This window comes from Carettochelys insculpta, chromosome 19 (genome assembly GCF_033958435.1).
Source record: "Carettochelys insculpta isolate YL-2023 chromosome 19, ASM3395843v1, whole genome shotgun sequence".
Classification (NCBI taxonomy): domain Eukaryota; kingdom Metazoa; phylum Chordata; order Testudines; family Carettochelyidae; genus Carettochelys; species Carettochelys insculpta.
The window spans coordinates 15,381,124-15,406,356 of NC_134155.1; the positions used below are offsets into that span (position 1 = coordinate 15,381,124).

General features: G+C 45.3%; 1 protein-coding gene across 5 annotated transcripts in view; it reads right to left on the minus strand.

Annotated features, from left to right (window-relative positions):
• The window catches only part of ATP2A3 (ATPase sarcoplasmic/endoplasmic reticulum Ca2+ transporting 3), a 166,518-nt gene that overhangs the window by 10,311 nt on the left and 130,974 nt on the right, over window positions 1-25,233 (minus strand). For 4 of the 5 annotated variants that reach the window (XM_075013558.1, XM_075013560.1, XM_075013559.1 and 1 more), the window contains 12 exons: window positions 22,824-22,926; window positions 21,777-21,908; window positions 15,681-15,806; window positions 13,534-13,752; window positions 11,970-12,305; window positions 10,901-11,121; window positions 9,716-9,918; window positions 8,126-8,211; window positions 6,807-6,940; window positions 5,887-6,004; window positions 5,301-5,418; window positions 1,775-1,850 (listed from right to left, as the gene is read on the minus strand). In XM_075013558.1, coding sequence (XP_074869659.1) covers window positions 1,775-1,850; window positions 5,301-5,418; window positions 5,887-6,004; window positions 6,807-6,940; window positions 8,126-8,211; window positions 9,716-9,918; window positions 10,901-11,121; window positions 11,970-12,305; window positions 13,534-13,752; window positions 15,681-15,806; window positions 21,777-21,908; window positions 22,824-22,926 — 1,872 coding nt within the window. The remainder of the gene's footprint in view (window positions 1-1,774; window positions 1,851-5,300; window positions 5,419-5,886; window positions 6,005-6,806; window positions 6,941-8,125; window positions 8,212-9,715; window positions 9,919-10,900; window positions 11,122-11,969; window positions 12,306-13,533; window positions 13,753-15,680; window positions 15,807-21,776; window positions 21,909-22,823; window positions 22,927-25,233) is intronic. The other variant, XM_075013562.1, reaches the window with a different exon arrangement.

Consider the following 25,233-nt stretch of genomic DNA (forward strand, 5'->3'; position numbering starts at 1 on the left):
AGAGAGACTGAAAAGTTCTTAGTTTACAAGGAATACGGGTCAGGGGAGACATGATGAAGATATATAAAGCGATGAGATGAGACAGATGACGTGGCAAACAGACGTGTCCATGCCTTCTGCCAGTATGAGCATGAGGAGACATTCAATCAAACATACAGGTAACAAATGTAGAACTGATGAAAAGAAGCACTTTTTTCATGCAGAGTATGTATCAATGGAACTCATTGCCACAAGCTGTGACTAGTCCATGAGTCCAGCAGAATTCAAAACAAGGACTGGACATTTCTGTGGATAATGAGAGGCGCTGTACTTACATTACATAGAGTGAAAAACATGAGTGGGATTGTCGAAAGCTCTCATCTTCCACTGATCCTCCATAGGAACTGAGGGCCTAACTCTTGAGTGCTTTAGAAAAATCAACCATCTAAGAGATAAAAACTCTTGTACATCTCCAGGGATTTCTCAGAGCCCCCGCTATGGACAAATGATTCCATAACTATCCACCCCCCCCCGAGGCATCTGGGTGCTGGCTGCTGTCAGAGAAAAGGTCTTGGACGAGATGGATCATTGCACTGGTCTGGTCTACCAGTTCCTGCATGCTCAGAAGTGACTTTCTAGCAGTAAAGCACAAGACTGAGTGCGTGGGATGACCCCTTCAGCCTCCCGAGCTTGCACTTGTTCTAACTGGATACCTGATTCTACCTCTAATATGTTTAGCAGAAAAAGCCACTCGAAAGACTTGGAAAAGGGAACGTAGGGTCAAATGTTGTATTGGTGGACTGTTCACTTTAGGGAGAGTATTATTGGAAGTACAAGTTGAACCTCCCTCATCCTGCACCCTGGGGAGTTAACCAGTGCTAAAGAAGAGAATTTGCTAGATAAACAGGAGGTCAATATTTTTCTAGCACATTCCCAGCACTACCACTGCTTACCAGGCTCACAGAAGATGTTCAAGCGTAAATTAGAGCCGAATAATGGCACAGAACACTGAGAGCCAGGACTGGTGGCTGTCAAACTTTATGGAATCAAGGGAAACTTGGCCACACCCATGATTAGTGGTTGTTTGACTACCTAAAATCATGCTGGATTATGGATGTTGCCGGATGAGAGAGTAACAGATTAAAGAGGTTCAGCCTGTAATGGTTTTATGGTGCAAAGTCCAGTAAGTTCCTTCCTTGTGCAGCTCCCTACAGCTGGAAGAGTCTCCTCTTTTCAATGTGCTAAGCATCCTTTTGCCAGCCAGCTTTCTACTCTGTAGAATTTCAGTTCCTTAGCACCCACAACTGGGGACATTTGGTGTAGAGACTTAGCTCCCATGGCACCAAAATAATCACCGGATTACAAAATGAGCTCAGCATCCAGTGTGCTGATGTCATCTGAAAATCTGGTCCTGCTTGTGGATGCTGAGCATGTCTGAAAATTCCAACCCTAAGGCCAGGTCATAAGCTATTGCACAACACGTGACTCTTCCACAGCTATGTAATATCTATTTTAGCTGTGAGACTCTCTCAGATAGCATGCCCCACCCATACACAAACACAATACAGTTCTGTGATTCACAAAAGAACTGGAGATGCTGTGTGATTGTGTTCTCCTACATCTACTGGGTAACAATCACAGACTAAACAGTTGCTGGACATGTTCCAGAGTGGGGCCTATACTGTTTCTGAGGTTTCACCTAGATGCTGTACCACCAGGTCATGACAGCACATGAACAGAGTAAAGCAGAGGTACAGAAACAGTATGGACAGGGACAACACACAACAGAGCCAACCCTGTTTGATCTGGACTCCCGCAGATTTTCAGATGGTGCTCCCCGCTCCACGTGTGTTTGACTGTCCTGAGAATTCCTGGTAAAAAATGACAATGCTGGATTTAAGGAGTGGTTTTAAAATAAATTCAGAGGAATTAGGTGGATTAAACACAGGAGTTTGGTTGTTTTAAAACATAACAACTAAAGCACAGGCTGGTACGCTTTCAGTCTCTTGCTGTGAGTACATAGTGGCAAGAAATTGTGATGCAGCGTTCAGACAAAGGCCATTCACAGAAATCAGCATTAGCATGATATGGCTCCCTGGCAAACAGTGCGGATGACAGGGTGGGTTGGAAGCATGGCAGATGGGACTCAGCAGCTAGAAACCTCAACAGCTGGTACAGTTACATGTGGAAATTGTTGTTTGTATCACAATAGCAGCCAGAGCCCCATGAGGAGATGCGGGTCACAAAAGGAGCCTGTGGCAGAATCCCTGGGAAATGAACCCAGCTCTCCTAGGCCTGTACGACAAGAGTCACACTTGGGAATTGAGAGCTGAGGGTAAGGTAGGGCAAAGCAAGTCTGACCAACTTTCTGAAAGACCTCGCAGTTAAGCTAATAGAAAGAGAGGCAGCACCCAAAGAAGTCCATTAGGAGGGTTGGTTAGAGGTGTGGAAGATGTTCTAGAAGGACACACAATGAAATTGCAGTACCACTATCCTCTTTGGCCAAACCAGCTGTGCCAGATGAGTCTCATGGTGGTCACCAGATTGGGTGTCTTGGTGAACAAGACAGGAAGAGGACTGCAGCAAGGATTGGAAGGCTTTGCGTGGAACAAGGCCAAGTGCAGATGAGGCAACCACAGGGTCTGACCTTATCCGAAGCTGGTGCTGCCTTATCTTTCATTACAGCTCCAGCTGGCTTCATAGAGATTGTTATACCATGTGTGTTGGCCTCCCAGAGACCAGATGGTGATAACTGGAGTGTTTACTTGCTCTGGAAGCACAGGCCTTCACCATGCTAGCTGACTCTCCTTAGCAGTAGCAGGTTTGACTAATGCATCCTTGAGTAAATCCAGCATGCCCTTGGCACATACACCTTCACCAGTGGATTATTTCACCTGCCACCTTCTGACACAGTCCAAGTGGAGGTGGATCTAATCCGGGGCAAGAAAGCGACGGCACCTTTAAAAACACTAGCACACTTCTTGAAGAGAGGCAGTGCAGGGAAGTGCATGCTTGGGGGTGGGAGGAGGGAGAGAGAGGGGAGAAAACAGCCAACCTTCATCTTCAATTTTGCCATCACTCCTACACAGGATTGATTTTGCTGTACAACGTCAGCACAACTGTCTGAGAGTCAGTGGCTTGTCATCAAGTCTCCTCTGTTGAAAATGACACCTGCTCTTAAAAATCCGTCAACCTTTATTTCTAGTTAGTGGGGTACCTGACTAATCTGCCTGGCTCTGAATCACTCAGCCACAAGCAACAGCAACTGCGTGACTGAGCCAACCTGATCTTCGCCAAGGAGCACGTGTATCTGTTTAAAACCATACATGCACACACAGGCACTCTGAGATCACTTGTATAGTAGTTGTGGCACTTGGCAATCTTAAAAGGTGGTTCTGCCCTAAAATGACTCTAAAAATAGTACAATGGGGCTCCCCATTCAATATTTCCATATAAAAATATGCACTGATTGTAAGTCTCATTAAGTTTTGTCACATAAACAGAGTTCAGGGTGAGTTTGCAGGCTGGAAAGAGACCAGCTGGGGCCTTTCTTGTGGATCATCGCCAGTAATAAGAGTTGTGTGGGCCAAAGCAGGGCCACAAGGGCACTGATGCAGCCACACATCAGATGTCAGTGTAGAACGGGAAGTCAATAGGGCTTCACATGCATCCACAAACCATGTGGTGGCAAAGGGCTTGCGAAGAGTGCTTATGGAAAGCTACAATCTCAGAAGGCACAATCTTGTCCTTGCCAGTGACCAAGTTGTCCCACAACGATTATAATCCCAAGAAAACCCTTCTCAACAGGGCAGAAGAGACTTGTCCTTAGGTGTGAAATGAAAGAAGAAAGGCACCCTGGACATGACCTGACCATAATGGAATGATATGGTCAAACTATCTACCCAGGGTGAAAAAAAGAACACAGTTGAGATCTCTGGCAGGTTATCCACCACTCACCTATGATACGGAAAGCAACATTCAGGCAAGCCAACAATGAGGAGGAGCAAGAAATGTAACCTCTGATTCGCCACCTAGGTTCCCTCCTTTTGCAATGTGACACCCAGAACCCCTTAGCCTTCTTCCTGTCCTGGGAATTTCAAGAAGAAAAATGAGCAGGACAGGATCCCACCTTAAGGTCTCCGTTCTTTCTGCCAATGTTGTTGGTTTGGGTAAACTTACTTTAAAAAACAATGAGAAGTCCTGTGGCACCTCACAGACTAACAGACTTTTTGGAGCATAAGGTTTCATCAGATTCATCTGCAAGCGGGTCTTTGCCCATGAAAGCTTATGTTCCAAAAAATCTGTTCGTCTATAAGGTGCCACAGGATTTATTATTTTTGTGGATGTAGACTAACATGCCTGCCCCTTTGATACTTGTCACTTTCAAAACACCCCAATAAGGATCAAACTCCCAACCCTTGGTTTGGGAGGCCAGTGCTCTAACCACTTAGCTATTCCACTACTGCAATGAGGGTGATTTAAAATGTCAGAGCCCAGATTCTGATTTAGCACCAACTTCTGGAGAACTGAGTTAACTGAAGAACACACTCCAGAGGTCTGTTTAGAATAATGTCAGGGAAGCAGTGGGGCAGAGTTTTGAAGGCTATTCTCTGAAATATTCAAAGACTACAATGTTTGTCAAGAAAAGAAAGATCTAATTTAGGATGTTGAGATTGCTCACTGTCATTGCAACACGAAAATCTCTTTCACGGAGCTCTGTAAATGTGCACAAAACCGGTTGCTATTGAAAACACTGGCAAACTTTCAATTGACGTAAATAGTGCAGGACTAACCCAATATTTCCTGTTTACAACCTGAGGGCCATATTCTGAGAGGTGATGAGCATCTGCAACTCCCATTGAAGTCAATCAAAGTTTCAGATGCTCAGTATGTCAGCACAAACAGGACAGAACCACCATTTGGGGCAGAAAGAGTCAAGAGAGCAAGGCAAGAAGAATTCTTGTAAGAAACAGATTTTGAGAGAGGACTGGTCTGATTCCCACTGAACTCAATGGAAAACAAGCAACGCAGAAGACAGGACAGTAGTTTGGATAGACAACGGGGCAGGCTGTTCCAATTCATTGTGGTCAAGTCCATAATGCATTACAAGATTTTAGTGTCAACCACTGTAAGTGGTCAATAAAAAATAGAAAAGTACGTGTCCTTTGCAACATACCACACTGGGGCAAAAGTAAGTATGACTGCACGTGCATGGACCAATTGCAAATTCAGCAGAGATGTGAAATGGCACATGCCTAAAAGCACAAAGCAAGCACCATGGAACATAATCAGTCAGCAGTTACTTTGCAGAACACTCTCACCCTCTAGGTGGTTCCGGGAAAGATACTTGAGTCCTTCATCGAGCAGGATAACCGGCAGGGAAATTTTCAGTACCACCACCCACTGCGGCCAGCTCAGGGGAGTCACCTGGAAGATCAGCTGCAAGGCAGGAAGAAGTCAATATATTTATTAACAGGGAAGAGAGGAGAAAGAGGCAGACAAATATGAGACCCATTTCTGGACATATGGATGTGGACTGAGGCAAGAAACCAGGGCTTCTGGATAATATCCTATGTGCAAGGAGAGGGACTTTGTTAAGGCTAGTACAGACAATATGGGACTTGGCAAGGGACAATAAGCACCCTCACATTCACTCGACAGATGGACAAAGTGAGGCACAACCCGAGGAAGTAACTGCTAAAGGTCACACAGTAATTCCTGGGCAGACCTCAGACTAGAGCCCAAGACTTCTAACTCCAAGTCCTGCATCCTTCTGAATCACAAGGTTCAACCCTGGAAATCCTTGGACAGGGAAGTCCTACTGAGAGTCAGAAAAGACTTGGGAAACAAAAATGTACAGTGGCATTTTCTTGTCAAAAGACCAGCCCTGAGAGCTGCGTCACTTACAGGCATAGGCTTCACATAGAGAATCACAAAGTGCAGGGCCATAGACATGACAATTGCTCCGAGCAGCCAGATGTTGAGCCAGGGTGGCATCCTCAGCAGTGACTGATTTTCAGACACACTGCAAGATTGAGAGGGCAGAGGTTAGATCAAATGACTGATTAAACACCCCCAGGCCTTACGAGTATAATTTGGGCCAATCCATATACCTATAAGCCTTCCTAATCAGTATAAATATGTTGCTAGAACTTTGCACAAAAGCCTCCTCCAAGAAGAAAAGACTACGGAACCATTACCATAAACTATTCATCCTTCCAAGCTTTTTAGGCCCTGGAGATGAATATTTTGAAGTGAATTTCATGCAATACATCACTGCTCAGATGGAGAGACAAGATCTGTAAGGTGAGATCTTTTACTGGACCAACCACTGTGGTGAGAGGGCCAAGCTTACAGAGCTCTTTGGGGCAGCCTGAGACTAGCTGAGGTTATACTATTCTTTCAGTACAAGGAGCTTGGAAGTCTGGGACAGGCTGTACCATTTGGCACCAAATCATTACTCACCATGACAGCCGATACCAGAACCTACAATATGAAGCCCTAACCTATCAGTGGTCCAGGGCCAAAACTGCAAAGGGCATTATTAGCTAGTTCTGGCTCCAGATTTTTACCAGAAACAGGAGTGAGATTACAGCCTTGTCAGATCCAGGCCTAAACCTTAGTCCTGAGTGGTTTTGAACGTAAGCACCAAACCCAAAATAAGTCTGGATCCAGATATCGCTGACTTGCTAATATGGCCAAAACATCCACTAGGAGATCCAAATGTATTCACATGGCCATCGCTAACGTCAGTAACATGCTTCTTGCCTAGTTCAAATGTTATTCAGGTCAGAATACCTTACTTGATATTCCCATATGTACAGTACCTGTTAAGAGCATTGCACATTTCAATTGTCACCAGCACTGACAGAGCCATAGTAGTTGGATAACGAGATTCAAAGATCTCACAGTCAATGCCTTCAAAGATGGGATTGTCTTCTGTGCATCTCATAAAGTTCCTCTGGCAGAAGAAATAACAACAGGCATGAAGCAGGCAGAAGCGGCAGATTGCTGAGTTAACAGCAGAGGTGGAAAAAGTAACCCAAAAGTTATTTAAATAAAAGTACAGCTGCTTTGGGCTGGGGGACGGGGGGGGGGGGGGGTGATTCTACTTAAGTACAAGAAACTGGTTTCCCTTTGGAAAACTACTGAGTAAAAGTACACACACGTCTCATATGTCTATTGTACTCATGTATCCAGAAGTGAAAGCAGCTGCACGTTTACTCAAGTAACTGTTTGAATACTTTTTCTACCCCTGGTTATCAGTTGTTTTGTTAAATAGTTCTTGGTTCGGAGGGATTGATAAGAGGACATGAAGTCATTTGCTTTCAGGTTCGAATCCAGACCATGCAATAGGGTAGTGGTGATCACATGACAGTGTCTAGGTGTTCTATGCAAAATGGATTCATTAGTTTTTTTGGTTTAGTTCCAAATGAACATGTCCCCATTACAAAAAATAAATCTACCTCTGCAGCTAGCATTAATCATACCTGAAGTGGGAAACACGTCTTCTATTCCTCGCTCTACATGAGTTGTTACACCTTTGGCAAGGTCATTTCCCTCCCTCTGCTTTCCCTCCCAACTCTGTACCTGTCTAATCAATACAGAATGAAAGATCTTTGGGGGAAGACTGACTCTTTGTCCTGCACCTAGCACAATGGGGTCCTAAACTTTGTTGGAGTTTGTAGGTGTTACTTCAATGCAAATAACAATCAATCCTCAGCATAGTCAGTCTGGCACCAGACACACTAAAAACATATGGTGTACTAAGAGATTTGCTCTTGTAAGGATCCTATAATTGACACCTTAAAGCTGTGATGGGGAAGCTTCCAGTTCCCCAAGCACCTTTGCCCCAGCTGATTTGAGTGGCAGCAATCGACTACATGAGGGATGCTCCTTTAGGTAAACTCACTGCTGTGCCAGCCAGCTGATGGGAACGGGCTCTCACCTGGAAGGGGCCTTTGCTGTTGTTCCAGCTGACACGTTTTCCTTTAGTTATGTAGGGACATTTCAAAACACCTTTTTAAAAGAAGGGGATGGGCAGGAAAACAACCCTCTGGTGATCATGCTGGGGAAGCTAGCGAGCATGACAGAGTTTGCAGTGGTGTTCAGGTGAAAGAGCCTTCCCCTCGCTGCTGCAACTTACCAACTGGTAGAAGGTAATTTGTGGCCCTTCAGCATCATACAAGAACCACCAGGTAGCTGCCCCCACAGTTGCCAAGCCAACATACACTGCAACCAAAGAGACAGCAGATGGTATAACCCTCTAAGGATAGGATTCATGCTTGCTTGTTGCTATCTGTGTTATTGGTTAGCATAGGGGCCTTTGGCTTGTGCTGGATGGTGAGCCCATAGATTCCGTCCTCTGCTATGGCTCTTGCTGCTCCTTCAGTAGCGGAAGAGCAGCAAATTGGGAAGAGAGACCTGCACCGTTCTGACCCTCTAAATCCAGACAGAGCACACGGGGGCTCTCTTCACATTCCATCCCAGATTGTTCGGCGCCTGGAGCATGAATTCTGCAAACCCTTCCCCCTCCGCTGCTCGCCCTCCTCTCACTCTCCCAGCTTCACCTTACACCTGCTAAGGGCTCTCTTCCCCTTTCTTAAACAAGGTCCCTTTCAGCCTCTCTGTGTAGGTATATCACTGAGCAGCTCACTGTCATTCAGACATAACAGACCCACTGACAGAGGGAGGGCACAGTTGCCACAGAGACCGGCAATTCAAAGGGACCATGCTCCTGGAATGGCAGCAGCTGGAGCTCCAGGCCCTTTAAATTGCCACCAAAGTCCTGCACAGCAGACTGGGCAGCTCGCAGGGCTCTGGGTGGTGGTGAGGGGGAAGAGTGGCATGCTACAGGCAACACTGAGGGCTGGCTGCCCCCAGCCCCACCCCTTCCAGGAGCATGGGGCTAGCCCCCCCTGAGAGGTAGGGAAGCGATTACTCAGGGTAGAATAAGTGACTTGCCCAAGGTCACACTGGAGTTCTGCTGTGAATCAAGGAATAGAACCCAGGTATTTTGAATGCTAGTCGTCCACCATAGCCACTAGATTACCATCCCCATATTTCCTTTGTCTTCACTCTCACTACAAACCCCACCCCACCCCCCAGGCCAAGGAGGTGCAGACCCACCTGGTCCCTTCTGCACACTGGCCGTCTGTCTGATCCCAATGCTGCTACGGGCTCTCTGTCCTGCCTGCCCTCTCCACACACACAGTGCCTTGCACGGCTACCTGGGCTGGAGAGAACTAAAGGCAATGGGTGGCTGGGTACTGGGGGAGCAGAAACGGGGAGCTTGGACAAAAACAAAAAGCTGGTTCCTAGCAGAGGTAGTCAACTGCGCACACTGCAAGAATCCCAAGCAAGTCGTGTCACCCGGACCACAACACTCCCCTGCTCCCACTACAGCAACCACAGGATTCCTTGAGGTACAATAGCTATCAGCTATTGTCTGATGTCTAGAAAGGGCTAGCTGAACTGACTAAACCCTTCCAATGCACTGGGTCTCATCAGAGACGGATTCTTTAGGGGCTGACTGCTTTGGGTTGTGTGGAAGTCCTGTTCTGTTATAAGGAATAGATTTCCCCTGGACACTATCTCTGCATCTCTCTGTGCTGCGAGTCAGTCCCCCTCATTACCAGGTATCACGGAGGATGGCACCCTCCTGATACACTCTAGTTAGCAGTTGTTTTAAGCCAAGGGGATGTATGGCACTTTATCTCCAGCCAGGGCCTCTCACCTCCAATGGCCAGGTAGCGGAAGAAAAGCCAACCACTGATGAGGGGTTCTCTGGGGTTGCGGGGAAGTTTGTCCATGATGTCCAGGTCAGGCGGGTTGAATCCAAGAGCAGTGGCAGGTAGTCCATCTGTCACTAGATTCACCCAGAGCAGCTGGACTGGGATGAGAGCTTCAGGCAAGCCCAGGATTGCCGTCAGAAAAATGCTTCAGGTGAAAAATACATAACCGTGCCGGTTAGATACATTCCAGGGAGACAAAGGATTGCACTTGTAGTTAGAGATGAGTGTGATCCCAAACCCGAGGTCCAAATGCCCCTGAACACTGATGCGGATCAAAATCCACACCTGGATTTGGATTTTACAGTTCATCCCAACGCCCTGGGTTCAAACACCTCCAAACTTTAGGGAATCCGAAACGCCAATCTGGATTTTGCAGTTTCAACCCATCTTACAACTGGAGACCTGACTTGTAAATTTGCACAAGGAGTTCATCACAACTGTTCAAGATGCTTTTTGTCACCAGTACGGGTGTCCCCACTGATATTTGGGCATAAGTGGTTTACAAGACAACTCTGCAAGCAATCATTATGCCACCAGGAGTGCTCCAGAAGACATGGATTTGTTCTGAAAGCCTTTGTCAGGAGATTGTTCACAGTGAAGGAACCTGGGTATATTGTAATGGAATCTCTCTTTCACCCTGCCAGGCAGAAATACCCTCACAGAGTCTATTAACACCACAGTGGGACTGCATAATGTTGCACTAATAGCAAGCTACAGTATGTGTTATGGAAGGAGAAGCCTATTTATCACACCATGGTATCTGATCACACCACAGTGTTTCACAGTATTTCCTGTTCTGTGCTCAAAACTGAAAAGGCTATAAAATACAGCAAGAGACTCCCACATCACAAGGTAAAGGCCGACTTCACAGTAGCAACCACCGAATTTGTAGAAAAATGAAGGAAGTATCCAGGCCACTTTGAACTGAGGCGGAGCACGTGGGACTCAAGGGACACTGCTATCTAGGTGCACATCTCCAGTTGATGTACATCAACATAGCTCCTTTGCTCATCTGATTTACACCAGCTGGGACATACGTTTACGTTTCAGAGAGAACACTTGTGTCCTGGAAATACTTTTCATCCCTCATACTATCCTAGCGTGAGGGGTGAATCGGAAGCCCTTACCAGACGACCTCTCCGACGTTAGAAGAGATGAGGTAGCGGATGAACTGCTTCATGTTATTGTAGATGGCTCTGCCCTCCTCCACGGCTGACACAATGGTGGAGAAGTTGTCATCAGACAGCACCATCTCCGCTGCTGATTTTGCTACAGCTGTGCCAGAACCCATAGCAATGCCAATCTCAGCCTTTTTGAGGGCAGGGGCATCATTCACTCCATCCCCTGTCTGGACAAAGCACAGGTGTTTTGTTAAAGAACATCTGACAGAAAGAAGCATTGGAGGCACGAAACTAATGCTACATCTATACTATGAGCTAGGGGTGTGAAGTCCAGCTTGCTCAAATGTACTCTGAGCACTAGCCTGCAAAACAGCAGGTAGTCAAGGGAACACAGGCAGTGGTGAGACCAAGTACTCACAGGGCTCAGGCGGGTTTGTACTTAGCATGGCTAGTCTGTGCACCATGCACGGCTGCCGGTATTACCAAGGATACACTACTGTTTTCAGTATGCTAGAGTGAAAGCTGGCGTTGGTCCACCTACAGGAGCTGCGAAACACAGATCCTAGCTCAGAACGTGCACACCCAAGAACCAAGTTTGGGTAGCATTCCTAAGCGTTCATTGGCAGGACTTCTACCTACTGATTACTTCTTTAACCACCAGCCCTTGGCACTGTTGTGGTGCATTTTCAAGTGCTTTGCTCAGTTCTACAATGTAAATAAGTATTATTACACCCCACTGTACAGATGGGTAAACTTAAGTGTGTTCCTCAAGGCTACGCTGAGTAAAGCAGAAGAGTTGGGAACAGAATCCAGATGGGCTGATTTGCAGACCCTTGCTCCAAACCCACACTAACACTAGAGCCCTGAAAATCTGTGGGTATCCACAGAGATACAGACAACGTTTACAGATCACAGGAGGATAAAAATTTTGTAACCATACAAGGCAACACTCCTACCTTAAAGCTCAGGCTGGGATCTTGCACTACTGACTCCAATCCCCGTTCTAGGCTGTGGAGATGACCCCTAAAATGATTAATATGAGTAAAGCCACCTGAGGCCTCTGCATATGACTCACCATAGCTGTAATCTCATGGAAAGACTGTAGGTATTCTACTATCTTGGACTTGTGAGCAGGTTCAACTCGGGCAAAACAACGGGCCGAACGGCAGGCCTCACGCTGTGTCTCCGGGAGGAGATCATCAAACTCCCTGCCAGTGTAGGCCTTGTCCGTCACATCCTCCTTCTCCGAAAAGATCCCAATCCTCCGGCAGATGGCCACGGCTGTGCCTTTGTTGTCTCCAGTAATCATGATGACCCGGATGCCAGCTTTCTTGCACATCTCAATGGACGACATCACCTCCTTTCGGGGAGGGTCCAGCATCCCCACGCAGCCCACAAAGGTAAGGTTAGTCTGAGGGTAAGAAAAGAGGAAACAAGTTAACATTCTCTGTGCCCCTCCCTTTGAGGGACAGAGCCATGTTGTTTCTCCTGCCCTTAATTCATGCCACATAGTGAAAATCTAAAGCAGGTGGCATATTTTCCTCTCTAAGGGCCTGAATTTGCTCCCATTATAGCTAATGGCAAAACTTCCACTAATTCACCTGGACTCCATAATTGTTCTTCATCAGGGAGGTTCTAGTTGACAGACAGCAGTGGGTTGCTGTTCATGGCATTCTGGTCAGGTTCTTAGGTCGTGCCCATAAGCTAGGTAGATGCATGCTTCCTGGGAGTACATAAAGGCCCAGACTCAGCAAAGCACATGCTCAATGGGCTGCAGATTTGAGATAAGTATAAGGAAGTGCTTCTTCACACAGTGTACAGCCTACCAGTGGAACTCGCTGCCAGGGATGCTGTGAAGGCCAGACATATAATTGGGAGATGAGTTCATGAAGGATCAGTCCATCAGTGGTTATTAGCCAAGACAGTCAAGGATGCAATCCCATGCTCTGGGTTACCCTAAATCTCTGACAACCAGAAATTATGATGGGACAATAGCGGGATGGATCACTCAAATTGCACTGTTCTGTTCATTCTCTCTGAAGCATCTGGCACCAGTCACAGCAAGGACAAAATACTGGGCTGGACTGACTCAGTGTGGCCACTCTGACGTACTTCAGTCAATGGGTTCAAGTCAGTGGGACTTAAACACGTTTCAGTATTTTGCTGAATTGGGGCCTGCGCATCATGACTGACATCATTTACATGGCTCTTGTCAGCTATGGTTTGCAACAAAGCAGCAGGACTACAGGGCTACTTGGTTCTCCAGGAGAAACCCTCAGAGACCATGACATCTGCTACAACTTCCATCTGCCAGTCGATAGGAAGACTCAGCAGAGGAAAGCAAGGCATTTTCAGCCGGTATGGCATGTTTCAAGAGGCAGCGATCCCGTAGCAGAGTAACTTACACGTGCAGAAAGATGGCAAAAGGCTCCTTGACTATGAGTTCTGCTCACGCCCCTGGCACATGCAGCCCAGCATTTCCAACACATCCTCTCCACTTGGCCTCCCAAGCAGCTGCTCTCAGAGCTCTTCCCCTCAATATCTGTGCCAGCCAGGGGAAGGAGAGCTGGGGATAACCCCTCATTTTGCAAGAAACGGGCCCCATGCCCTGTCAGATGTCACCTTTAATACTACCTCACCTCATAGTTAACGAACTTGGTCGAATCATCCAGCTGCATATCCTCTTTCTTGCAGGGAGTGTCTCGGGTGGCCAGAGCAAGGCAGCGTAGGGTGTCAATGCCAGTCCCCCATTCACGAATCTTGGACAAGATCTTCTCCTTAGTGGACAGTGTGAGGGAGACCCGGCTAGTGCCAACCCGGACAAAGTTGCAGCGTTCAATCACACTTTCAGGGGCACCCTTTGGAAACAAAAAGGGCAAGAGCCATTCGCACATACAGCCTCGCAACCTAACTTCTAAAAAAAGCTCAACTGAGTGAAATCTTCCCTGTTGATAAAAGCCCACTTTACACCACCGGGGCAGTCAGCGCACACTGCAGTCACTGAGGAAAGCACATCCTGGAGTGCAGAACTTCTCAGGAAAGGAGATAACATATTCAAGAAACAAAACCACAAAGCACAACCATCCTGACACTGAGGCTATGTACTACATAACTAGTGTTAGTAAGGGCTGTGAATAAGCCACACCCCTGAGGCATGTAAATCACACTGACCTAAGTGCTAATGTGGATCGCGCTACACTGGTGGGAAAGCTTCTCTTGCTGCCACAGACTGCTGCTCATGGGAGTGGAGTAATTAAGTCAAAAAGAAAGCTCCCTCCCACCAGAGCACTGCCACTAGAAGCTCTGCAGTGGCAATGGTGCAGCTGCGCTGCTCTGAACTCAGGTGGGGTAGCCATAGCCTGATAAGCCCATTGCATAGGTTTTTCCTGGCAAGTCACTCAATACTCTTAGCTTCCCTGTAGGTGATACTACCTCGTCAATGCTTAAAGATGGTGATGCCCATAGAAAGCTCCAGTTCTCCAGCACCAACATTGTGAGCTGGCAAAGGTGACACCTGACAAGATGGACTCAGTTATATCTCAAGAAAGAAGAATCCAGACTGAGGCAGAAATCAGTCTAGTCTTTCAGAGACTGGTTGGGGCAGCAAGTCTCAGAACCTGGGCAACAGACTTGGACTCATGGGGCTCAGACTACCCTGCTAAAAACAGCCACATACAGGTTGTGAAGGCTGAGGCCACAGATGGGCTTCACAGCTTAAGATGTGAGATCTACATGGCTATTTTGAGTGTGGCACTCAAATCCTGCATGCCAGAGTCCATTGGCCTAGGCTGCTGTGCGGATTTCCCCTAAATGACCTGCATGTTTCCTTCAGTTACCCAGCCTGATACCTGATGCTGTACTCAGATTTGCATGGAGGCCAAAGTCCACAGGACTTAACAGAGATGTTATGAACAACACATACCCACTACTGGACACATACGGGGAAGGGAGGATATTCACAAGGACCTAGCTGACTTGGGAACACAAGGAGTTCTGAAAATCCCACCTCAGATTCTCTCTCCTTTTACGCATTGCAGGGAACATGACAGGGTGAACTCTGATTCTTCACAGGCATACATATAATACAAAATACATAGATGTATTTCGACAGTGATGATACTTGTAAGAAGCAACCTTAAATTGTATTATCCCTCCCTCCTGACAATATCCTCTTGTCCACTAACCAAAATCCCTCCAAGTCCCTAGGAAAACAGCTGAGAAGCGACAGGTGACATATGCTTCCCCATAAGGTTAGAACATGGGGTGGAGGAGGGACCAACTTGGATCACAAGCCACTGTGAGGGAAGTACAGCAGTTCTCCTGCATTGAACTAACGTTTTCCAAGCTGTCTCATGTCCTCAAGCAAGCCAAACACTCGGCACTTTCAAGTGCTCTGCTACCTAGGGCATCTTAAAACCCACAATAACTTCCAGAATTTTTAACTTAGTGTGTTCACCCTTGGGAGACTGAAGACACACAAAGCTTCCACCTAGGACATATGCTAGCATTCCAAGGACTCAAGTACTTTCATAAAGAGGATTATGCTGGCTTTCAACGTTAAAGCCAAATCTCACTCTGACCTGCACAGGTGCACATGAGAAGAGGGTAATTATTGCTATTCATCTTACAGTAGCACCTTGAGACTCCCAAAGTGAGACCTGGAACAATTACTACAATGCCCCAGGGATACACTAGCTCCTCCCCACCTTCACTCAGCATGTGGAACCATCACAAGTTCTCCCCCACTAAGCTCCCTGCACCAGGCAATGCAGCATGTGTCCGTTACCTTGACAAACATCTTGCTGCCAGCAGAGTTGTGGCTGGAACCAATGGGAGTGCAATAGACAGACATGGACTTGCGATCGCGGGAGAACTCCAGGGTGCACTCTTTCTTCATCAGCTGCTTGATCACCTGTGGTGAGACAGACATGCCAAGTTCAACAGAGTGTAATTAGCTTTGTCAAATGCAGGCAAAAAGGCTGGCAATGGTCAGGCCCCACTTAATTTTATCTAATGAGCCTGATGATTCAACACATGGTGCAAGTTCATAAGAAATGCACACACTCCACAAGATGGCAAGGTGGCTTCTGTAATTTAAGCAATGACAAGAAAAGCATCAAAGGAGACTTTCAGCCCTGCAGTTTTCCCAAGGAAATTGAGCTGCCTGCAAGTTCAGCTGAATCTGGGTGCTTTAGCTTCCTTTGTGCCTTCACTCCAAGATCAAGCGGCACCATGAATTCACTCAATATTTAGACATGGAACCATCAAACTCTCTTGCTTTGCATTCACTTTGTACTGCGACAGACTCAGTCCCACAGTAGACAAGCATTGCACTTCACATTTTACAGCAGGGGGTACTAATCAACAACAGGTACAAAAATATTTTATTTTCAAACCTGATGCTCTTGTTATCAGACAGGCTCAGTTTTTCCTCGCCCAGCAGTCTGGGGAAAGAAGCTGTATGCACACACATGCATACACTCTATGGGCTAGTTCAGCTCATCAACTCTTGTATATTCGCTTCAGACATAGGATCTGTGTCTGTATGCCTATAACTCCCAAGACCAGAACGGTCATTTGGAGTCCACACTTACAAAGAAATTTTTATTTATTAAAAGCAAATTTATTTACACACACACCCACACACACCCACACACACACCCATGGCTGCATCCCCTTTCGGAAGGGGAATGCAACGTGGCCAATCAGAAATGCAAATGTGGCACTGGTTTGCATAATGTGTGCCTCATTTGCATAATGACAGCTGCTTGCTGTTCCAAAAGTGCTGTTTTGGGGAGGAAAAAAAAAATAAGCAGTGTAGATGGGGTTCATTGAAAAGGAAACCCTGTTTTCAAAAGTACCCTCCTTCCTAAAAATACAAGGAAGAAGGGTGCATTCAAATGCAGGGTTTCCTTTTGAATGAACTTGTCTACACTGCCTTTTTTAACTGAAAACAGCACTTCCAGAACAGCGAGTGGCCGCTATTATGTAAATGAAGTACATGATATGCAAATTAGTGCCTCATTTGCATTTCTGATTGGCTGCATTTTCATTCCCCTTCCGAAAGGGGAATGTAATGTAGACACAGCCTACATGTTTAGGACATAACCTGATCTTATTGCATTTGCTAGTTTAAATAATTTATATAGCTGAGACTTCAGCAAGATAGTTGCTAGGCCACATTAAATCCATTCCTCTCTGAGCTCCAAAGATTTATGGCTTCTTCCTTTTGCATGACCACTTTATTATTACACCACACAAAGGTGGCAGTTGCCTGGCCTTGGGAGAACAAAGATTTATCCCACCAAAAGCCATTTGACACGACTTTGGGGAATCCTGAAAGTGTGTTTCTGGGAGGCTAGTGAAGTGACTATATAGCTCACTTGATTTGTTTTGCTTGGCTACATTCATTATTTGTCTACGATTTGTTGGTGGTGGCTTTTTCTCTCCTCTGTTGGATGCTCATCATTTTCAATTCTAAGTGTGAACATGATGGCACCTATAAACAGTGATTTATTGTTCATCATCATCATCAACCATGGGCTCAGCACCCAGTGGTGTCTGATGCCTCTCTCACTATTTCTTTCCATCTTTCCCTGTCCAGTGCAGAGTGGCTTAGTTTCTGCAGACTAGCTTCGCATTAATCTACTATATCATCTACCCCTTCTCTGTGGGGTCTGCCTCTCCTATTCAAACCATCCATTATGCCAAAATACCAGGGTCTTGATTTTTTGTTCATTGTTTATTCGCAAATGTGCCCGAACAGCTGTAACTTCCATTGTATAACCTTCCGCAGTAGGTTCTCTTTCGGCTGTATCTTCCTATATAATTTCTCGTTGGTGACCTTCTGCATCCATCCTATTCTCAGGATCTTTCTATAACAACTCCTCTCAAACGCCAATATCCTTCTCTTCGAATCGTCCATTATCGTGCATGTCTCACATCCATACAACATGCTGCTGAATACACACATTTTCAAGACGCTCAGCTTCATTCCTAAGCTAATCACTTTGGTTTTCCAGATCTTATTCATTGACTTCATACTCACCCTTGCTTTCACTATTCTAGTCACTATTTCCTTCTTAAAGTCTAGATCATATGTTATGTTGCTTCCCAGATACATGTATTTGTTTTATCAATGTTCATCATCAGTCCATACCATTTCCCTTCCTTATTTAGCACCTGCACCATTTTCACTAGCTTCTCCTCACCTTCCTCAATGATAACTATGCCATCCGCAAACCTCAAGTTGTTAATTCTTATCCTGTGCACAGATATCCCTTCTACCTCTTCCTTGATCTTGTCCATTGTTCTCTTTACATGCAAGATGAAGATACTCGACAATATCAGCTCTCCTTGTCTTGTGCCTCTACTTGTTCTAAACCAACTTCCCAACTCTCTGCACATTCTCACCGCTGCCTCCGCATTGTCATTGATATCTTCAACAACCATATCAATCTGCTATCTACTCCATATGATTTCAACACTGCCCAAGTCACTTTCTGATCTATACTGTCAAATGCCTTCTGAAAATCGACGAAACAAGTGAAGATGTTCTTGTTCTTTTGTTGAGCTTTCTCAGCTGTCGATCTTAGTGCCAATATGTGCTGTATGGTACTTCTGTCTTTCCTGAACCCTGCTTGTTTGTCCGCTAGATGTTCTTCTATCTGCGATCTTAGTCTCTCCGCTGGTATCATCAACAACACCTTGCCTAGATAACTCATTATGGCAATCGTTCTGTAGTTCTTGTACTCCAATGCACTTCATTTGTGTATTGTCACTAGCATGGATCTTGTCCATTCCTTAGGTGCCTTCTCTTCTTTCCATGCTATATTACATAGTTGGTGTATTGCCTGAATCATACTTTTTCTGCCATAGTTAATCATCTCTCCTATGATCTTATCATTTTCAGGGTTCGTGTTCTTATTTGGTCATTTCATTCCTTTTTCTACTTCCTCCTCTGAAATTTCAGTCTCTCTCGATGCTCAGTGGAGATATCTCTTTCAGTTCTTTGGTCAGTCTCTCAGAGACACTCGGATCCAACTGTGCTTTGGTTAGATCCGTGCAATATCTCATCCATCGCTGCGCAATCTTCTCCTTGCTCATGAGCACCTCTTCATTCTCGTCTTGATCGCCATCTGCTTCAGCTGCCACTTACTATTAATATTCCTAATCATTTTATACACCTCCCTGGTCTTACATTCGACATAATACCTCTCTGTATCTTCACACTGCTCCTCTAACCATTTTGCCTTACCCTTTCTGGCCACTTTCCTTACCTCATTGCATTTCAACCTATATTGCTGTTCCACCCTCTTGGAAACATCCCCATCTGATCTTCAGCACCCTCTTCTCTTGGACCAACTTCAGTATCTCCTGCATAATCCACTTCTTACTGATCTTGTCTTCCAAAACAGCCTCTTCTATCACCATGGCTATCACTTTGACTCTCTCATCTAGGTCCTCCTCTGTGGCTGCATTCCTAATCTTCTCTTCAAGTACTGCTCTGTATGCATTCCCTGTTTCTTCTTCACCTACTCTCTTCTTTCTTTAAACTGGGTCTTACTCTTATGCTTGAGTTTCATCTTGATGTTTGCAAACACTAGACTGTGGTCTGAGTTGATATCCGCTCCTTGGAAAGTTCGGCACTGCTGTATCTCTTCTTATCAAAATCATATCTATCATGTTCTTGGACTTCCTGTCATTTGATCACTATGTTCACTTCCTACAGTCCTTTTGTTGGATCTTGTGTTGCACATCATCTCGTGCTCCACAGCAAACTCTAGTAGTTTATTGCCTTGTTCATTTCCTCCTCTCTGTATCCAAACCTTCCCATGACTCTCTGCCTACATTTGTTATCTGTTCCAACCTTCATTTTCCAATCTCCTCTGATGAACACATCTCTCTCTGGTATCTCTTCCAGCATCTTTGTCAAGTCCTTATAGAATAGCTCAATCTTCTCCTCTGTACTGTCCAACGTGGGTACATACACCTGAATGACTGAGATGTTGAACGGTTTTGCTTTGAATCTCACTACCACCATTCTTGCACTCACAGGTTTGTATCCTACCAATGATCCTGTAGCTCTTTTGCTAATAAGGAATATGACTCCTGCCTCCTGCTTCATTTCATTCCCTGATCAAATGACTTTGCAACCACACATTGCTACTGATGCCATCCAGTACATCTCCGCCAGTCCAAGTATAATGCATTGTTATCTCTCCATATCCTTCCGAAGCAGCTCTAATTTTCCAGTTGCCCACAGCGTTTGGATGTTCCACATTCCAATTGACAGTATATGTGTTAGTTGTAACGTATGGTTATGTAAATCTAAATAAGCTAATAAAGAGGGACGATTTTCCTGCCAAAAGCCCACTCTCCCTATCTGTGCAAAAACCTGCAGGTTTACAGCAGAAATGAGTCCAGATGCAAAAGAGGCTTCCTAGTTTCATCATAACCAGTGCTTTTTTTTTAATTAAAAAAGAAGCCAGTACTCAGCTGCCCCACACGCTCCCCATCCAATCCCATAGTACCAGCATGTAACATCACAGAAAAACCCCTGATCATAACTTTTACACCACCTCTTAAGACACAGAAGCCAATTTACACTTGACTTATTCTGCTAAATCACCCACTGCTATCACCACTGCTTCAGCTCCATTGGCAACAGATAGCATCAGTGGGAGTGGTAGCATGGACTATGCTCCAACAGGTGTATGATATGGATTTCCTCCAAACAGGATAAGACAACATGGTACTTTGGCCATGTCTACACTACCCCAGAAGATTGACCTAATCAGGGTGGATCTTCCAGAGTTCAATTTTGCAAGCCTGGTGGATCCCTCATCTCTTGTATTGACCTTCTTCAGTGAGGAAGGCTAGGTAAGCCAAGTGCAGATAGGTTGATTCTAGCTATGCAATTGCCATAACTAGAATTGCATATCTGCAGTTGATTTACCTGTCTAATGTAGACCTAGCCTTAGAAAAACAGCAGGTGCTCATGGTTCAGCTCCATCACAGGGCAACAGGCGGGGTTTTGGTTTCATTTTTTTGCAAACATCTAAGGTAGACAAAGACACTATGTTGGGGTAGGTCTAAAGGAGCATGTTTGTCTAGACTGACATTCCCAGCTCTATACTGGATCATTCTGTTCAGCTGCCTGCAAACATCTAGCTTGGTGATAGTCAAAGCCAACAAAGGGGTTTGGATGCTCAGTTCCCATTGCAGTTCATGGGAAGTGGGCAGATAAACACTCTGGCTTTGCAAATCTCTGCCCTTTTGTGTAGCTGAAAGGTATTTCTACACAGGAAATGCTGTGCCTGGGCTGGCATATACGAGCTAGTTTGAATCAAGCTACTGCAGATATCAGTAGTGAAAACAACATAGGGTTTTTTGGGTTTAGTGTGCAGAAGGTGTACATAGAGTCCAAGCTGGGCTTGTACTACCCATGGCTAAAGCTGTCCCTGCTACTACCGTTATCCTAGATTCAGGCTAGCTCAGGAAACTTTGTACACAGCTTTTGTGCTATATCCTGAGGTATAAAGTCCAAGAGTTTCAGTTGGTGCTGGTGGCTTAGGTGCCCAGTGCGAACCACTTTAAAGGGGTATGATTTTGTAGCGGTATGGTAGCTCAGCACATTTGGAAATCCAGGCACTTTGTCTCCAATCACTAGTCACTTTTGGAAATTCTGGCCTGTGTGGTGAGATGTTGCCATAGGATGCAGTTATCTCACTTTCTTTGAGAGCTAAGCGGGTGGAGAATCAGTTATAAATTGGTCCACTCTAACTCCATCACCCCCATGCTGCTAACTTGAGAAGAATTTTTGCACAAATAGCAGTGCAAAAAAGGGACCACAGGGGTTTAGACATTTTATCCTACTCACAGAGTTGCAGGCATTGGCTCGCTCCACCTTTGAGAGACTGCTTGTATCAGTGTTGAAGACATTCATCTTTTCCACCAGGCAGGTCAGGGCTGTTTCAGTTGCTTCTCCCACCTTCTCATATGCTTTTTTTGACTGGCCAGCAAGAAGACAGGAACAGAAGCATTCAGTGTAAAAGAAAAACATGTGCTGCATGACCTCTGTCTCCTAACCTGCAAGACTAAGTCCAGGGTGATTTAATTTAATGCCCTTTTCTTAGGATTCCAAAAGCATTGCTCTGATTCTAGGGTGCTGTTGGGAGTCAACTCAAGCTGCATATTAAAGGCTGAATACTGGAATACAAGCTGACTTGCTACTGAAGTTGAGTATTTATATAACAATCTTCCTCTAAGGATGATGCACACTGTTCTGGGGAACACCTTTAAGCCCAGCAAGGCTGATCTTCCTTTGGTACAGGCTCAGTTGATAGCTCTGTGCTCCCACAAACACACTGCTGGGGGTGGAGGGTGCAAACCTCTGTATCTGTGCCTCTGGCCTTCTGATTTGCACCCACAGCGTAACAAGGATCTCATCCCAGGCACAAAATGAATGCAGGTGCAATCTGTACTTGTAAAAGGAAGGCCACTCTTCTGAAAACCCACCCATGCATAGTTCAGTTTCACTCAGCTGTAGGGACAGAGCAAATACTATTTCCATTACATCAAACTAAAAATACCCACCCCCCCGAGCAAACAAAAGCACAGAAATCTAAAAGCATGAGAGCACTGCTCTTCCCCTGGCCCTGCACACATGACTAGAAACCATAAAATAATGGAGTTGAGCAGTCAGTTTTGCATCCATATGAAATTTGTGCCCATGCTCTACTTTGCATGTGTAGGTTGTGGATGGTCTTGGCCAAGACTTTCCTGTAGCATGCCCCACTCTGTTGTGCCAAACATATATTATGTTAGAAAGAGCTTACACAGACAGTTATTGCTGCAGGAACACCTTTAAAAAAAAAAGCCTCTGTACAGCTGATTTGGTGAATATGGTACAATCCAGCACACTCACCTCATTATAATCCAGAGAGGAGTCATTGCAGAGAGCACAGATAGTAGCTAGTTCCACCAGGCCATCATACTGTCCACACGGAACTGGCTTGTCATTCTTCAGGCTGCAAATGAAAAACCAAATCAAACCCTCAGCACTTCCCTGATTGAAAGTTACACTCATTCTCAAATATTTTGGAGCATAAGTTTTCGTGGGCAAAGACCCGCTTCATCAGACGCATGATGAATGCATCTGATGAAGCGGGTCTGTGCCCACGAAAGCTTATGCTCCAAAATGTCTGTTAGTCTATAAGGTGCCACGTGACTTCTTGTTGTTCTCAAAGATACAGACTAATACGATTACCTCTCTGATACACTCGTTCTCGGCATTTTTTCAGCATCTCCTATCCAAGACACTAAGAAGAAAAGGAGGAGGAGTGTGTGGTTAAAGCATAGTACTGGAACCTATTCCTGGCTCTGTCACAAAGTTTTCCGAGTCATCTTGGGCAATCTTACTGAGCTTCTGAAAAACGGGGATAGGAATGCGTGTCACATTAGAGGCTCAATTAAGCAAAATTCATTCCTGGTGTAGCCCACTATAGAAATGCAGCGTCTAAGTAATTTTGAACTTGTTTTTTCTCCATGTGAGCCTACCTCTTTTTCAAAGGCATTCACAATGTTAGATGTCCAATTGTTACTAATCTCAAAACAAAACAGTAATTTAGCACTTCTGCCATTTCCACATTTTCTTCTATTGTTTCCCCATCTCTCCCCACACCTTCTTTGATTAACCATGCCTATCCTCTCCTAGGTCATCTTCTTGCTTCCATTGTATTTGGAGAATGTTTTCTTGTTACCCTTTTTGCCTCTAGCTAGTTTAATCTCAATTTGTATCTTGGCCTTTCTAATTTTGTCCCTATATACTTGTATTATTTGCTTATATTCATCCTTTGTAATTTGACCTAATTTCTACTTTTTGTAGTATCCTTTTTTGAGTGGAAAGGAAAATAAAACGCAGTCTGTCTTTGCTGGCCAGGTTTGACCAATGGCATTAGTAACATCGATAGACGACCATTCCAATAGCATAGAAGATCTGGATTCAGAAACAACCCTTTTTCTTCAGGGGCACATAGCATGTAGCTGTGTTTCAGAGATTGCTTGTTTGGTCTCCAAGGAAAGGACCAGCATTGGTCTCTCAACTCTGAAACCAGTTAGGGCATCCCTCAGAGATGGAGGCTGGAAACCTCACCCTCATTGCTGAAGACAACATACAGCTTTGATGAGCCAAACACAAACACATGTCCTGACCCAACGCTTCAGCAGGCATTGGTTCAGACCCACAGTAAGGATGAGGAAAGGAGAGAGAGAATAAAGAAGGGATAAAGGAAACTTGGCAGCATATGGAACAGCGTGAAGACTGAATGGCCCAAGGGGTTCAAGATTTCTGCCTGTACCCAACAGAGCCGAAGGCCATGGCTACACCAGACCTTAAAGTTGAGTGCAGATACGCAATTCTAGCTACAGTAGTTGCATAGCTAGATCTGCAGTCAACTGTAAGGTCTGTCCTCACCGAGAGTCATCGATGGGAGGATTTCTTTCATCCACTTCCCTTATTCCTTGTGATAGGAGGAATACAGGGAGTCAACTATGACCCCCAGAGAGATCAATTTCATGCATCTTTACCAGATGCATAAAACTGAACTCTGGAAGATTGACCCTGAACAGGTCAATCTCCCAATAAGCACAGACAAGCCTCAAAACTGGAGGCAAAAACTTCCCATCCACCTACTAAGCAATTCCTTAGAGTGGTGCAGAGTAGAACAGGGCATGCAAGGACACTTAAGGTGGTTGAGTGTAACAACTTCTCTTGATTAGCTGCTCCTGAGCAAGGGAGAAAAACTGTAACCTTTGATGAGGCATTCATAAACATCTTTGCCTAAGTGCAGCTGCAGTACACTAACACTATGCTAACAGAAGGGGAACCAATGTCTCAAAAACACTGGAGGGCAAAGATGTTTACATAACTATCAAGTGCAAAGAGCTGAACACTTTTACATTCAGTCCACTCGTTACAACACACATTAATGAGTCTCCTCCCAAAGGAGTCACCAGTTCTTTACAAATTCCCTGTGTTGAAATCCCACTGCCCACACCAAAACTTCAGACAGGGAAACCAGCGCATGGCACCACTGTATAGCACTCTGAGTCAGGAGGCAAAGAAGAATGGCTTCTTCAGGGCAGGTTTAGGTGGGCAGAATGGAGCTATCCAACTTGGAATATAATCAGTACACACATGCTAATGCCTCATGTTTTGTTTTGTTTTTTAAATGAGAATCAAGTGTTCTCAGATAGGGCAATGGGAGACCTTAATTCTATTTTTACTACTGCTGTTCACACACTGAATCACCAGGAGCAAGTAACTTCCCTTCCTA